This window comes from Prionailurus bengalensis, chromosome C1 (assembly GCF_016509475.1).
Source record: "Prionailurus bengalensis isolate Pbe53 chromosome C1, Fcat_Pben_1.1_paternal_pri, whole genome shotgun sequence".
NCBI classification, from domain to species: Eukaryota; Metazoa; Chordata; class Mammalia; order Carnivora; family Felidae; genus Prionailurus; species Prionailurus bengalensis.
Window position 1 is genome coordinate 151,310,850 of NC_057345.1, and position 16,482 is coordinate 151,327,331.

Consider the following 16,482-nt stretch of genomic DNA (forward strand, 5'->3'; position numbering starts at 1 on the left):
CAAAATGCTTATGCATTCTAGGTGTATTATTACATTCCACCATTTCAATTAGAAGTCACCAAGCAGCTCTTTCAATTTACTAAAAAGTTGGATGAGTTGGACTTCATTAAAATTAAAAATTTCTGCTCTGCAAAAGATAATGTGAAGAGAATAAAAACACAAGCCACAGACTGGGAGAAAATGCTTGCAAAAGATACATCTGATAAAGGACTGTTAGACAAAATACACAAAGAACTCTAAGTTCAACAACAAGAAAACTAAAAATCCAAATTTTGTATTATTTTTTTTTCAATATATGAAATTTATTGTCAAATTGGTTTCCATACAACACCCAGTGCTCATCCCAAAAGGTGCCCTCCTCAATACCCATCACCCACCCTCCCCGCCCTCCCACCCCCCATCAACCCTCAGTTTGTTCTCAGTTTTTAAGAGTCTCTTATGCTTTGGCTCTCTCCCACTCTAACCTCTTTTTTTTTTCCTTCCCCTCCCCCATGGGTTTCTGTTAAGGTTCTCAGGATCCACATAAGAGTGAAAACATATGGTATCTGTCTTTCTCTGTATGGCTTATAAAAAGCCAAATTTTAAATGGGTCAAAGACCCTAACAGATATCTCACCAGAGAAGATGTATGTATGGATGGCAAATAAGCATATGAAAAGATGCTCCACATCATATGTCATCAAGGAAGTGAAAATTAAAACACAGTGAGATATACTACATGCTTGTTAGAATGGCTGAAATCCAGAACGCTGACAACACGAAATGCTGACAGGGATGTGGAGCAACAGGAACTCTCATTCATTGCTGGTGGGCATACATTGCTGGTGGTCCAGTCATTTTGGAACATAGTTTGATAGCTTCCAACAAAACTAAACATACTAAGGGTGCCTGGGTGGCTCAGTTGATCAAGCGTCCTACTCTTCGTTTCAGCTGAGGTCATGATCTCATGGTTCTTGAGACCGAGCCACTGGTTGGGCTCTGTGCTGACAGTATGGAGCCTGCTTAGGATTCTCTCTCTCCCTCTCTCTCTTCCCCCCCCCCATAAGTAAGTAAACATTTTTAAAAAACATACTAAAAATATATATGATCCAGCAATTCCACTCCTTTGTATTTACCTAAAGGCGTTGAAAACTTATGTCCACACAAAAACCTGCACACTTATGTTATAGCAGCTTTATTTGTAATCACCAAAAATTGAAAGCAACCAAGATGTCCTTCAGTAGGTTATTGGATAAATAAACTGGCACGCCCAAGCAATGTAATACTATTCAGTGCTAAAAAGAAATAAACTGCCAAGCCATGAAAAGACATGGAAGAAACTGAAATGTTTATTACTAAATGAAAGGAGTCCATCTGAAAAGGCTACGTACCTTTTTATTCCAACCATATGACATTATAGAAAAGGCAAAACTATGGAGACAGTAAAAAGATTAGTGATTGCCTGGGACTGGGGGTGGAATGGATGAATAGGTGGAGCACAGAGGATTTTTAGGGCAGTGAAACTACACTACTATAGTATGATACTATAATGATGGATACATGTCATTATCTATCTGTCCAAACTCATAGAATGTACAACATGAAGACTGACCCCTCAAATAAACTATGGACTTTGGATGATAATATTATGTTGATGTAGACTCATCAGTTGTGACAAATGTACCACTTGGTGGGAGATGTTGATAATGGAAGAGGCTTATGCATATATTGTACTTTCCACTCAATTTTGCTATAAACCCAAAACTGCCATAAAAAATAAATTCTTTAAAAAAACAGTGTTTTACTGTCATGTTTAACGCAATTACTACTTACTACAGAAACTTTTCAACTGATCACAATGTTACATACAAGATATTTCTGTTTGTGTAAATGTTTTTTGCAATATATTTTGGCTTTAACTTTTAAAATTTTTTTTTTCAACGTTTATTTATTTTTGGGACAGAGAGAGACAGAGCATGAACGGGGGAGGGGCAGAGAGAGAGGGAGACACAGAATCGGAAACAGGCTCCAGGCTCTGAGCCATCAGCCCAGAGCCCGACGCGGGGCTCGAACTCCCGGACCGCGAGATCGTGACCTGGCTGAAGTCGGACGCTTAACCGACTGCGCCACCCAGGCGCCCCAGGCTTTAACTTTTAAAAGTAAGCTCAATATTTTAAAATGCACTGCAACTTGGCAGGCTTTTAAACCCTTGGACTCGCAGGCTTAAGGAAAATAATGCAAATAACCATGGCTCAGAAGTGTAAGAAGAAAGTGAAGCAACCAGAACTTGATCCTCCTGCTCTAACAAAGAAAAACTACAATCCCAGGGAGCAAGATGCTGAGTTCCCATGAGAAGATACCACCTTCTAAGTTATATGGGACCATGTGACCAGAAAAAAGGGAGCTCAAGAATTCCAGGCCTGGGCTTGAGTCTTCAGAATGAAGAAAGAATCACTGACTGAAGACCTGTTCAGGCAGGGCTTGGCCAAGATCCCTAGGACAAGAAAGTTCTCAATTGCAGAAGATTTTACCAAGTCTATGGATAGAGAACCTATGTTCTAGAGCAGGCTGTACCTGATAACAGCCTATAGTATTCACAGTCATTTTATTTGTTTATTTGTTTGTTTGTTTGTTTTTAATTTTTATTTATTTATTTTGAGAGAGAGAGAAAGAGTGTGAGCAGGGGAGGGGGGGAGAGAGAGAGAGAGAGAGAGAGAGAGAATCTCAAGCAGGCTTGACATTGTCAGCACAGAGCCCAATGCAGGGCCCTATCCCACGACCCTGGGATAATGACCTGAGCTGAAATCTAGAGTAAGATGCTCATCCCACCGAGCCACTCCTGCTCGTTTTAATCCTGTCTATCAAACTGTTACTTCAATGTCCTTAGTATGCTTGTGCTTGATGATGAGGTCTTTTTCAAACAGCATCAACCCATGTAAGATATGTACAAAAGCAGTGAGAGTTCTAAAAATATTTTAAGGGGCACCTGGATGGCTGAGTCAATTAAGCACCCAACTTTGGCACAGGTCATGATCTTTCAGTTCGTGGGTTCGAGCCCTGTGTCGGGCTGTGTGCTGATAGGAGCCTGGAGCCTGCTTCAGATTCTGTTGTCTCCCTCTCTCTCTCTGCCCCTCCCCCGCTCATGCTCTGTCTCTCTCTCTCTCTCTCTCAAAAATAAATATTTATATAATAAAAATATTTTTAAATTAAATAAATAAATAAATAGGTAATTAATATGGAAGCTTCTGAGAGTGCTATATGCATTCAGTCAGATGCAATTATGCTCCAGTCAATGTGGAAAGTCCTAGACTTCAATGCTGTCAGGAAGCTTCCACATGTGCAGTAGTTTCATGCAAAGAATCCCAGGGAAAACCTTGATGGTGGCAAGAAGCCAGCCTGACATGAGGCTGTCAGGACAATATCTTTCATTTGCAGAACATTCTAAAATTTACCATGTGCTTTTGCTTACATTATTGGATTGACCATTCATCCAGCGAAGTAGGTTATCACTGTCTCCATTTGTCAGATAAGAAATTAAGGTTCATTAGGTTAAGCAACTTGCCTGAACCAGTAGGTATCAGAGCTAAAACTGGGAGTTCCAACATTTCTAGATGTAATGTCTAAAATTTCTATCTTGGAGAATATTCAGGCATGCCGAGGAAATGGAATAATGGGGAAGTCTTAATTCATGAGAATTTTCTATGAAGTTCTGCTTGTATTTACCAACTATCCAACTTTAGTAAGTATATTTAGTGAAAGGTGTTACAGTTGGGAAAAAGCCAAATGGGGGTGTGTGTGTGTGTGTGTGTGTGTGTGTGTATGTGTAGTGCTTCTCAGTGTGGACCTTAACCACCTTAATCACATTTACATGAGGATTCGATAAAAATGCAGGTTCCAGGCTTCCGCCCACAACCCAGTTTGCTCTGAACTCTAAGATCTCTAGGGGTGAATTGGTAAATCTACGTCTTTAACAAGTCTGTCAGATGATTCTTGTGTATGCTAACCCACTTACAGGGTGATGTGAAACCTGGTTATTTTCTCTTTAGGAAAAATTCTAACGAAGGCCGGCAGGTGACCTTTAACCTTGACATTGATGGGTTTGGGCTGCCGTCCTTTTTCCTTTCCCCGGTGAGACGGGACGGGGCGGGGCTTGGACGGGCGGGGCGAGTGTGGGTGGGGTGAGAGAGGTCTGGTTCGGCCTGGCCGGGTGGAGGGTGAAGGGTTAAAAGCTCCGCGCGCAGGCGCTGCCCTCTGAACAGGAACGGAAAGCAACTTCCGGTCGATTCACTCGGCCGGGCGCCGCGGATCCCGGGCGCGGAATCCCTGAACTGTGAGTAAGAAACTTCGCGAGCGAGTTCGTCTTTCGGAACCCGTCGAACACAATGGCGGGGAACTTGTGTGTGTGAGCGAGGGCGGTGCGCTGGTAGTACTGGTGCCTCAGGGAAAGAAGCCGAAGAGCTGCGGAGACAACCAGCTCTCAAGAGTGGAGAGGGACGTTGTGCGAGAGAAACCACCCGGGTGTACGTCCCAGAGCGGACCCGGGAGGGGTTTTCCGGGCCCGCGACGTCAGCACTGCAACGCTGTCCCCGCCGTGACGCCGCGTGGGGAGGGATCCTGCCCAACTCCGCGTCCAGCGCTCGCGCCGACTTGACCTATTCGCCGGGAGACAGGGGAGGAAGGGCTTGCGATGTCTGGGTGAGCAGTGGGTCCCGGCACGCGTGTCCCAGACTCCCTTCGGGGCAAGGGTTGTCTTCCGGAAGCTAGTATTATCGTGGTTATTCTTTCTAAAACTTTTAAATAGGTCTTTCTGTTCTTCCCAAGGTTGTTGCATAATTCCGCTCTCTGCTTTCCTGTGGGGTGTCATCATAGCCGTGTCAATGAGAAGTGGGGTAACTTCCCCGAGGGTGACGGAGAGAATGGGTGGGCGAGGCGGAAAAAGCAAAAGCATACCCTACCCGCAGTGGGAACCATGCGTTACTTAGGGTCTCCACTCTCGTGTGAACAGAAACAACGAGTTACAGGTGTAAAACGCTGTGCTTGTCAAGCGAAGAACGTAGGGGGAAGATACTCAAACCAAGGAGTGGGTGTGTCCCTTGTTATACTGTAACAAGCAAAAGTAGAGCAGCCTTGCTATGTAAAGTGTCGTTTATCTCACCGATGCTTTTGACAAGTTATCCTAAGGGAAAAAGGGTAGTAACAGAAGTGAAGTGATATGAAAATGTAGGAAAATAAAATGATCTTCCTGCTTACCATGGTTGGAATACACATTTCAAATGTAGCAGAGAAGCAAGTACTGTATTCTGTTGAAAAATTATTTTCTCATCATTAGGAAGGGGTGGAAAACCCCAAAATGATACAACCATGTATAAAGCCATCAATTTCTAAAGAAAATGAAACGTTCTCAGGCCTTTCTCCAGTCGTAGGTACTCCAAGACCGTCTACATCTCTCTTATGTGCACAAAACATGTTATTTCGTTCTCTTGTGAAAGTGAGATTGTATATACATACTATTCTGTTTTCTGAGTTTTCAGACCAAAAAATATATGGTGCAAGTCTTGCCATGCATAGCTCTATTTTATCTTAATGTCAGCATGGTATTCCTCTATCAGCATGTACCATAACATAGTTAACCATCTCTTAATCTGGTTTGTCCCTATATTTTGCCCATTATTATTCAAAATTATTTATCTGTATTTGATTAGAGGACAGATATATTAATCCTTAATGAAATATATGGCAGATATTTTCAAGAACTGTCAGTCTTTTGGTTTAAAATGCCCAGGTTTTGTTTTTGTTTTTTATCACTTAAGGCAGTTCCTACTCAAAAATTATTAAAATATTTTCCTATATTGCCTGTTAATTATTTTATAGTTTTTTATGCTCTACTCTTTAAAACATCTGAAAATTATTTTTGTACATTATATAAGATAGGGATTTAGCCAATTTTTTCTGAACTCATTTGTTAAAATCAATTCTTCCTGACTAGAAATACTACCTTAGTATAATAAATTTACATGGGTCTTTTATTATTATTATTATTCTGTCGCTTTGTTCTATTTGTCTCTCCCTATACAAATACCAATCTCTTTGATTCTGGCATTTTTTAAGTAATTCCTACAGCAGGTCCTTCTTCATTTATCTTTTTCAAATTTTCTTGAATATTATTGCACTCATTTTGACATAAAATTTAAAGTAAACTGTTTATGTTTCATTAAAATCCTTTGGTCTGTTTTAGCTATTATATTCACTAAATACTTTGTGGCTGGTATGTAGGTGAGTGATTATACATCTGGCCGATTTTCTAAATTTATTAGTTTTAATAAATTGTCCCCCTTGAATTTTCTAGGAAAACAATCATTTAAACATAGTCTTATCTTTCTTTATACCTTTTTTCTTTCTTTGGTTTAATGAATTGCTAGTTTCTTCAGCCTAGTGCTGTGTAATCCAGCCTAGTGATATGTAATAACAGTGATTCTGGCCGTCCTTTTCTTATTTCTTAGTTTTTGGATACTTTTACCATGTCATCATTAAATATGGCATTTACTATTAATTTCCAATAAGTTCTGTTTATCAAGGAAGTGTCTTTAATATTTCTAGCTTACTAGGATTTTTCGAAAGAGTGGATTTTGGACCAAGGTGTGTGTGTGTGTGTGTGTGTGTGTGTGTGTGTGTGTGTGTTTACATTGGCTAGCATATTGCGAGCAATTTTGAAAAATAGATGTTGAGTGTTCATTTGGTCTGTATATTTCTTGTTGTTAAGATGATGTCTTCTCATTACTACTTAACTAAACATTTTTATCAGGAGTGAAAGTTGAGTTTTGTCATATGGCTTTTAGGCATCTGTCGTGACCTATTGTGTGCTTTTCTTTGACCTATTAGGATGATGGGTTATTTTAGTTGATTTCCAGTTTGTGAACCAACCTTACAGTTGATCATGGTGTAATATTTAAGCATATAGGTTCCTTTTTGGTAACATTTTTACTTAAAATTAGTAATTGGGTGTCATCTATAGTCCTCTTCTTCTGTATTATCTTTGCTAAAGTTTGATATCAGGGTTATGATGGTTTCCTAAAAAAAAAATGAGAAGAGTTCCTTCTTTCTCTGCTCTGAAGTAGTTTAAAGAGCATAAGAGCCCTCTATTCTTTGAAGGTTCCTTTTTGGTAACATTTTTACTTAAAATCAGTAATTGGGTGTCATCTATAGTCCTCTTCTTCTGTATTATCTTTGCTAGAGTTTGATATCAGGGTTATGATGGTTTCCTAAAAAGAACTGAGAAGAGTTCCTTCTTTCTCTGCTCTGAAGTAGTTTAAAGAGCATAAGAGCTCTCTATTCTTTGAAGATCTGAAAGAATTAACTCATGAAACCATCTTGGCCTGAAAGTACTATTGTTCTTAAAATAGCAGCATCCACAGAAAAAGGCTCAGAACTTAAAAAAGCTAACAATCAGAAACTCCTCAGAGTAAATCCAAATAAATGAAAGAGTCTAAAATACCCGTATGTTGAGAACAAAGAAGAATTCTGTGTTTATCCTAGTCCTTTCTCTCTCCCACCTCTTTTTTTTCTCATGGTCAGAGAAAATGCTATAGGTAGACTGAGGCTGATAATAAAAGGTATTGCTGTCCTTTCCTCTATTCCAGTTATACTATAAAGAAAGTAAAGGGTGTTGCTTCTACATGGGCAAGTTCTTCTATGCCTTGAAGGAAACCAGGAGTGACACTCAACTGGGAAAGCATCAGTTTCACTTTGTTGTCATTAGCTTCCCAATTTTGTTGGGAAATTTCTTTCTTTAGAGGTAATAACCAAGCTTACATGCTACTGTAGCCAAATCCCATAAGAGGGTTTCAAAATGAGTTGGTGAAAAAAACATACAAGCTCAGCATGCCTGTACTTATTTAATATGAAGTGAAAATTATTAACACAGTCCAGATATGTGTGTGACAAGTGCACACACATAGAACAGGGATGGCTTTTAACAAGTACAAACCACCAAAGGCCACCTTTTTTCTAGACTAATAGTTTATATGTGGATAATAGTGTATTTTGTACTCTTTGGTAGAGTTATTACCTTTTTTTTTTTTTTAAATAGGCTTCACGCCCAGTGCAGAATCCAACACGAGGCTTGAACTCCTGCCCCTACAATTAAGACCTGAGCTCAGATCAAGAGTCTGACACTCAACCGACTGAGCCACCAGGCACCCCGAGTTATTACCTTTTATAAATGATTATTCCAGATACTTTTTGATCACTGTCAAGAATATGACCTTAGGCGGGTAATGTCATATAACAGTATACATCTGTAAACTATGGAGGACTTTAAGACACTCATAAGTGCTGTTTACAGAGAGATGCAGTCATTATCTGAATGCTTGCATATTGGAGTATTTTAACTGACTTTGTATCAATCTAGAAAAAAATAATTATTGACATGATTTGGGAGTGTGCCTTATAACAACGAAAGACTTTGCATGCTTTTTAAAATTGTGCTCATTATCTAAAAGTAAATGGTAAATAAAAATAGATAGCCTGTGGTATAAAACTTCACTATTCTAACTGTTCTGATGTGATGCATTAACTGATTAGCTGTTAACTACTGTTTGGTTTTTTGTTTTCTAACACCTTATAAACATCTGTATTACTGTTTAGTTTCACCTAGTTTGTGTTTCATTATATCAAGACAAGTTTGGGTTTCTGGTTCCTGTAGGATTTATGTTGTGGCTGCCATTCCCTTTTACTCGTGTTCCCCCCCCCCCCCATTCTTCTATGCTTGCTGCTGTGGTTTTCAGTCATAGGTAGAGGGAAAGAAGAGGCTATTATCTAGAATAGGTAACAAAAATCTCTTTATAGTCTGGGACCAAGATTCTGAGTCATCTTCAAAAAAGGCTAGCAGAGAATATAAAATGAACTGCCTTGTGGGTGGATGGCTAATTAGTGTACAGTCTTTTGAACTAGGTGCAATATTTGACACTGTTCAAAAAAAATTGAGAAGGACTGGAACTAGGTTCTTTGAAACTGAAAACAAGCCTTTGAGACCTGTGTAATACATATGTCATAGTTTTTCAATCCCCAGTCTATAAAACATTTTTTTAAATTATGGTAAGATACATATTACATGAAATTACCATCATAACTATTTTTAAGTACAGTTTGGTAGGGTTTAATGCATTTGCATTGTTGTGCAACCAAGAAAAACATTTAAGGGACTTACTCTTTTAAGAAAAAGAGTCTGGGAAGTAAATAATGATAATCATTTATCTCACAACGGAGATGTCCTGTATAGTAACTTGACAGTAACCTGAGTTTTCTTCCTTTTACACAGGGATACTCTCTTTGATAGTAATTATCAATACTAAATTATGAGAATAAACTGAGCAGTGGTAATCTGAAGTTGCTTTCACTTACTACCAACAGTTTTGCTTTGCAAAAAAAAAAAAAAAAGTGTTGAAAGTAGATTGTGAACACAAGGTCTATCTTTTCAAGTCATTTCAGTAAGGCACTAACTGGGAATTGAGTGGACTAAGAAAAATAATGTAAGTTCCATTTTGATTGTTACTCAGGAAGTAGAAGTTATAAGAATCTTTGAAACATTTGCGTAGAATGAGTTATAGAAAATTATTCTCTGGAACAGCAGAACAAACACAACTAGGTAATTTGCTAGGGAGAGTGACTTGTTAAAAGGACAGAAATCAGGGACTGAGATCTTTTTAAGAAAATATTTCAAATTGCTTGAATAAAATCAACTATTGTGGGATATTTAAATGCATTTACTGTTCATGGCCATTTGTTATGTAGCATTTACTATAATATAATTTCATGATTTCATATATTTGCTGTCTCTAAACTAGAAATGTCTTTCCATTGATATTGATGTTTCTTGGTTTTTTAGAATCCTTATCTCCTTTTTGATTAACGTTTAAATCTCACAGATCCTAGGACATTTCATATTTGCTTCTCTTTCCCACACAGTCTTCTTTCTCTTGTAGTTCCCCCATCCAAGAATATTCTGCAGAGCACTGCTTTATATGACTTAAGAAAACAGATTTTTAATATTAAACAGTCATTTTAAACTGCATAAACCTCACCCCCACCCACCATTTCCAGATTTTAACATGGCCCTAATGCAGGAGAGGATACCCCTTAGGAAGCTGAGCAAGCTAACTGAGCAGTGCCATGTTTCTGTTCACATCGGGGTGGAATACCACATGGCATGTCCGGTTTTCTTTTGGTGTTACACTGATTGTACACTTCAACTCACAAAATTTGATAAACAGTCTGAGAGAAAGAAGTACTACTGGAGAAAAAAAAGGAAGTAAAGCAAAGCTGAAATACATGGGTGTGGTCTTTGGCTGTGAAATCTTTCAACTCTTAAAAGATAGCACAAAAAGTTTACCAAGTTTTAACATCCAGCAAAATGGAAACCTGGTCTGGGGAGCTTTTGGTTTGATGAGTAGGGAGTTGTCTTACCTTGTTTATCGTGATGCATTTAGCTAACCACCAGCTTATGGAAAAAATACAAAATCTAAATTCTAACACTGCTGGCTCAATGATATTTAAGTTTCTATTATTTCATCTGCCTGACTGTAACACACTAACAGTTGAGGTACAGCGTGCTATGGGTATATTGGAAAGTGAGACTACAAATGCAAACTGTCATTTTGGGAAATAGGCTGCTTATGTTAGGGAACTCTCTTAAAAGTGGGGAATGATTATAACTAAATGTTAGGAGTGACAGTTCTTATCCATTTCCCTTCTTCAAGTAGGGAAAACACACATACTTTTGCGTGTCTTTAAAATTTTACCCTAACTATGTAAGACAGAGGATGTCCTTTTATTTAAGGGTATGTACTCCCGTTATTGACTCGTACTTTTGTTTCTGATACTAATTGTGGGTAAGGAGGCTAATACAGAACTAAAATACAGAAAAGACAGGGTGTATCTCTCACTAATTTATTTATCTCTTTTGCTAAGGTGGCAACTTTTCTGAAATAGAATGTGAATGCTTATTACTATTCGTACCTCAGAGGGTTGGAAAAGCAGGCGACTTTCTTTTCTAGGACAGAGTGGAAGAGGTAACTCAAGGTGATTTCCTCCCCCTGTCCCGAAACTGCATTGGATTTGAAGTGCCCTCTTACCACAAGTGTGAACCCTGGCAGAACACTTACATAGAAGTAGAATAGTCTCAGCAGTGGGGGAAACCCAGCAGAGGGGCCTTTCCCACCTTCCAAATCACCCATATTGTCTCTACTACTCAACAAAAAATAGACCTTATCAAAGCATTATAAATCATTCTGGGTGGAGGAGGTGGGAATCTGGTACCTATAAGCCGGTGATTCTTTTCAAACTTGAAATCCCAAAATATATAACTAATCAAAGTTAAGTTATTCTGGTTTAGCTGGGCAATTGGTGGTGGAATGTTGTTTGGTTCACATACGCCCAGCCTCAGTAGAGCTCTGGAAGCACTACCACTTTGATTACTATTTTATTTTCTTCAGGATTGGTTAACTGTCACTTAGAGAATAATATTGGTTACCAAAGACAGCAAGCTTAAGATATTTTATCTACGAAGTAAGAAAAGTTCATTTAAAAAGAAGGTGAGTGGGAGGAATTAGAGTAACACTTAAGAAGAATCAACATCCTGATAGAGGAGTCCCACAAAGGAATACAGAAAGAATGAAATTGGCCAAAAAATATTTGAAGAAAATTTCCCAGAACTGAAGGATGAACTTCCAGGTGAGTTAAATATAAGATCAGGAATCAAAATGGCTCTAGACTTCAACAAAAACAAATGGAAGCTAGAAGAGAGCATAGCAAAGCTTTCAAAATTCTGTGGAAAAATTGCTTCCAACTTAGAATTTTTAACCTGGCAAACTATCAGTTAAATCTGAGGGTAGAGTAAAGGTATTTTCAGTGATACAAGGTCTCAAAAAATTTTCTTTGCAAACACTTTCTCAGGAAACTGTTGGAGGGTTTAGTCCACCAAATGGGATGAGTAAAACAAGAAAGATGAAAATTTGGGATACTGAAAATGAGGGATTCAACTAGAGAGAGAGATGAACAAAGGGAATCCTCAAAATCAAGGTGAAAGAAGGTCTTGAGATGAAGGTTTACCTTCAGGCATAGCGATCAACAAATCTAGACTGAAGTCACAAAGCTCAAGGGGAGTTCCTCTAAGAAGGTGAAAATGGTAGAGTAACTGAAGTGTCTGAATGGATTGTATTAGTATGATGGGAAATAAAGTAAATAAAGTTTTTTCAGGGAAAGGTGTTTCAGGGAAGGGAAAGGAGTCATAGTATGGCTTACCAGTGAATAACATTGCATAGTTATAAGAAAGTAAAAGCTGAATGTTTATCTAACTATCCTCTTTTTAGAAGATATAACTATTTTGGGAGAATGGGGAGAGTATAAAGTTGCAGGTCAGGGCCAGGGAGTGGGGGGTTAAAAAGAGCTGAATCCTTACTTTGCATAGTGGGAAGAAAAGTAAAACTGAAAAATCAATAGTAGCAACATTAGTATGTTTGGAGATACAGAGATAAATACCAGAAAGAACCAAAAGAACTGAAAATTGTTGCCAAGGTGAAGCAGGAAATGGGGAGGGGAAAGAAGAGAGCAAGGGACTTAATGTTTTTCTTAAGCCTTGTGAAGATCTTTGACTCATTAAAATATAGATATGTATCTCTGTGGTTAAAAATAAAAACTAAATTAGAATAAGATGAGCTAGAGATTGGACTTTCATATTGGAGAGACCTGGAGTTATCTGGGTCTTGCATTTTCTAATTCTTTGACCTTAGTCAACTTACATAAATTTGAGGCTCAGTATCCTTATGTAGAAAGGGAAGGCAATTTGTGATCCTGCAATAGAAAAATTAAAATAAGGTACTTTATATAAAGCACGTGAGGCAAGCAATATTACCTCAGTAGGTATCGATCCTTACCCCCATCCCTGATGTTCTCTGTGAGGAAATACCTCCTTCATTGTTGGAATTGTTGTCATTCAAACAGAAATCTAAAATTGTCTTTTTGGTCCATGGCTGTGTGCCTTTTTGGAATGAAGTCATGTCATTGAGATCTATGTCCTTTCTCAACTATCTGTAGATAGTTTGAGAATTTAGATAGAATTGAAATGATTAGGGTGTTGGTAGGGGGAGCATTGAGTGGAAAGGGCCATTGCTGCTTGGTGGGAGAAGACTTGGTCCCACTCAAATTTCTCTCTCAAAATGAACCTCAGTGCAAATGCAATCAATGTAGTCTCTTCCATTAATAGTGTTTCCAAGAGGAAACACTTGTCATATAAACTGATGAGTTGTGGAATTTTCACAGAACCAAGATTAACATTAGAGTGCTATTGCTGTGGGCCATCTGCCAAAGTATCAAAATACCTTTTTTCTTTCTTTCTTTCTTTTTCTTTCTTTCTCTTAAAGAACATCTTCTACCTTAGCAACTGCTATTTTTGTTTCCAAATTCTATATGCTTCTTCTGAAACAGTTCAAAAAGCAGATCATTGTGGAACACAAAGACACTTTATCAAAAGTCTGTTTCCCTGCCATGGTGCGTATTTGTACAGTGTTATACAGAATACAGGGCTTTACTAGTTATGAATTGACCCCCTGTGGCAGTGATCCTAAATTTGTCTTACATCCGCTTTTCCCCCTCTCCCCCGCCCCCCAAATTATCCAAGAGGTCTTGGACAGTGTTTACTGATCCGTTTTTTTTTTTTTTAAATCACCCTGGATGATTCTGTCAACCCATGTCCTACAGGATGTTCTACCCCAAACATCCTAAACTGGGGCAGATGAGGGAACTGAGGTCCACAGAAAGGTTAAATGACTTGTTTACTCTTACCTATCAACAAGTTTGTACTCTGTACTCCTACATCTGATTTTATCTTTGGTTGGCTAGGCTTTTTAATTTTGATCTATAATGTTCAAATTGTCTCAATAAAGAAATGAATATATTTTACACAAGATGTTGTCTCAGTTAAAAATTAACTTTGGGGGCGCCTGGGTGGCGCAGTCGGTTAAGCGTCCGACTTCAGCCAGGTCACGATCTCGCGGTCCGGGAGTTCGAGCCCCGCGTCGGGCTCTGGGCCGATGGCTCAGAACCTGGAACCTGTTTCCGATTCTGTGTCTCCCTCTCTCTCTGCCCCTCCCCCGTTCATGCTCTGTCTCTCTCTGTCCCAAAAATAAATAAACGTTGAAAAAAAAAATTTTTTTTTAAATAAAAAAAAAATAAAAATTAACTTTGGAATCTGCATTTTATAGCATCTTTTTTTTTCCAGATACAAAAAGAAGTGAAAGTGAAAAAAGTGAAAATTTTTAATAAGCTCTTGTTTCCTCACAGTAGGATAGCACAGCAAGTGTTACTTGGTCTGAATATTCACATTTGAGAAAAACTGGCCTTGAGGAGAGTGGAGACTTGGGTAATTTGGGCACAAATGCTGGTTTGAGAGGTTGGTTTGTCAGGATATCCAGGGATTTGGGGGTTTTATCTTCAGGAGTATCCAACAGTTGGAGTGAGAGAGTGTGTTGCATGGTATTGTATCTGATTTTAAACTTTTATCATATTATACATTTAAAGTCACACCCTAAACGTCTTGGGAATGACTGGAAATAGAGATCTGGAAATCTCTGAAACCTTATTTATTTTCCCATTGGAGTTCTCACAATTACTTCTAATAAAACAAGTTGTGACTTGCAAACATTTGCCCAGCAGCCTTTAGGTGTTCCTCAGGGAAATTAAAAACAAGGTTATGAAGAGCTGAGGAGTCCTGTGCCCGTGGTTAAGAGCACTGAGTACAGCTTTATAATTATGTAAGCTTTTGCCTTTTTCCATTTATCATTGGTAATATTCTCAACACTAAATGACTGCTCAGCAATTTAAACTGTGATTTAAGAGAAAACAGGCCTTTTTGTGAAAAGGTCCCCTGTCTCCTGAAGTTTCACTGTCTTCATAGAAGAGCTCTTTCATAGTGGTTTTATTTTGTTCTGATACAGTAAATGACTCAGAGATGCTGGAGGGGTCCCTAATCTGTTAACTCATGAGATTTTAGCTACTTCTTTTTCAAAAACAACTTTGCCTTTTATGAATCTTGTGCAGCCTGTGACATCTCTTATATTATTGTGGTCTGTGTAGGGGGACTTTTTTAAGATTACTGAAAATATTTTTTTTCCCCGACTCTTCTGGTTAGCACCAGAAGATAGGTACAAACCATCCTACTCTTGTGAAAGATCATTAGTAATGCTACTTTATTGTCACAGATTTGGCAGAGTAGAAGGGAGGAGACTTAAAAAAGATCACACAATCAGACAGAATTATTTTTCCTGTTACTCAGCAGCATGTAAGGGTTAACAGACCCTTTGGATAACATTCCTACCTATTTGCCTTTGTATAAGATAACAGACTTCTGCTAAAATGCCTTACTATTTTATGCATTCCCTAGTTTATTTACCTTCTGACATGACCTTGTCCAGATAATAAGTGGTCCTATCTTTTTTGCTTTATATTTGGAAGGAAAAGAGTGTACATTTTGTGACATGAAATGATACAATAATGGGCATTGCTTCTTTCTCTTTCCATTATTTTCTTTACAAAAATGTAGGGTTTTGTTTGTTGGTTTGTTTTTGGTAAAAAGATTAGGGCTTGGTTGACTGTCAAAGGACTTACCAGTATCAGAGGACTTTGAAAAGTCCTGGTATTTTGAAAAATATCGCTGGTGAACCATCTTCAACAAAGTCACCTGGGTTGCTTTGCTTATTGAAATGCATATTCCCATCCCAAGCCAGCTGATTTAGAATTGCAGGGACCTGAATGCTGCATTCCTGTGTATTGTGGACATCCATTTGGCCAACAAATCCTGTTGATTCTGACTTTGAAATGTCTCTTGAATCCATTCATCTTTCATTTCCCCTGCTCTAGTTCAAGCCCATCTTTCACCCAGAATACAGCAGTAGCTTCCTATAGATATCCTCACTTTGTCTCCAGGTTTGTATTCCACAGTGTATCCAGTTTACCTTTCTAAAATGTGTTCATCTCCTGCTTGAAAATCCTCCATTACTTCTTTTTTTTATAAAATTTTTTTCTAATGTTTATTTATTTTTGAGAGAGAGAGCATGACCAGGGGAAGGGCAGAGAGAGAGGGAGACAGAGAATCCACAGCAGGCTCCGTGCTGTCAGTAGAGAGCTGAATGCAGGGCTTGAACTCATGAACTGTAAGATCATGACCGGAGTCAAAGTTGGACACTCGACCAACTGAGCCACCCAGGCACCCTAGTCCTCCATTGCTTCTTAATGTCAGCAGGTTAAAACCTAAATTTCTTATAGTAACATTCAGGGTCCACTGCAATCCGGCCATAACTGAGTCTGCTGCATATAGTTAATGCAGTTAGCACACTCTATAACTCTAGGGGGTTCCAATTATGGTCTGCATGAATCCCCTAGGGCTTTTACAGTGCAGCACAATCATACCTGGTAGCCTTGATTTCTGTCTTAACACCCTCACCTCTCCTTCCTC

General features: G+C 38.6%; 1 protein-coding gene across 3 annotated transcripts in view; it reads left to right on the plus strand.

The window, feature by feature from the left end:
• TANK (TRAF family member associated NFKB activator) overlaps positions 1–16,482 on the plus strand; it is a 93,732-nt gene that overhangs the window by 11,211 nt on the left and 66,039 nt on the right. The window contains exon 1 of one of the 3 annotated variants that reach the window (XM_043576889.1): positions 4,180–4,308. The exons of 1 other annotated variant lie outside the window; for it this stretch is intronic. Coding sequence is in view for 1 of the 2 variants with exons in the window: in XM_043576888.1 (XP_043432823.1) it covers positions 4,666–4,673 (8 nt within the window). In the remaining variant the exon portion in view is untranslated. Of the gene's footprint in view, positions 1–4,179; positions 4,309–4,343; positions 4,674–16,482 lie in introns of those variants that run through there. One more of the 3 variants, XM_043576888.1, reaches the window with a different exon arrangement.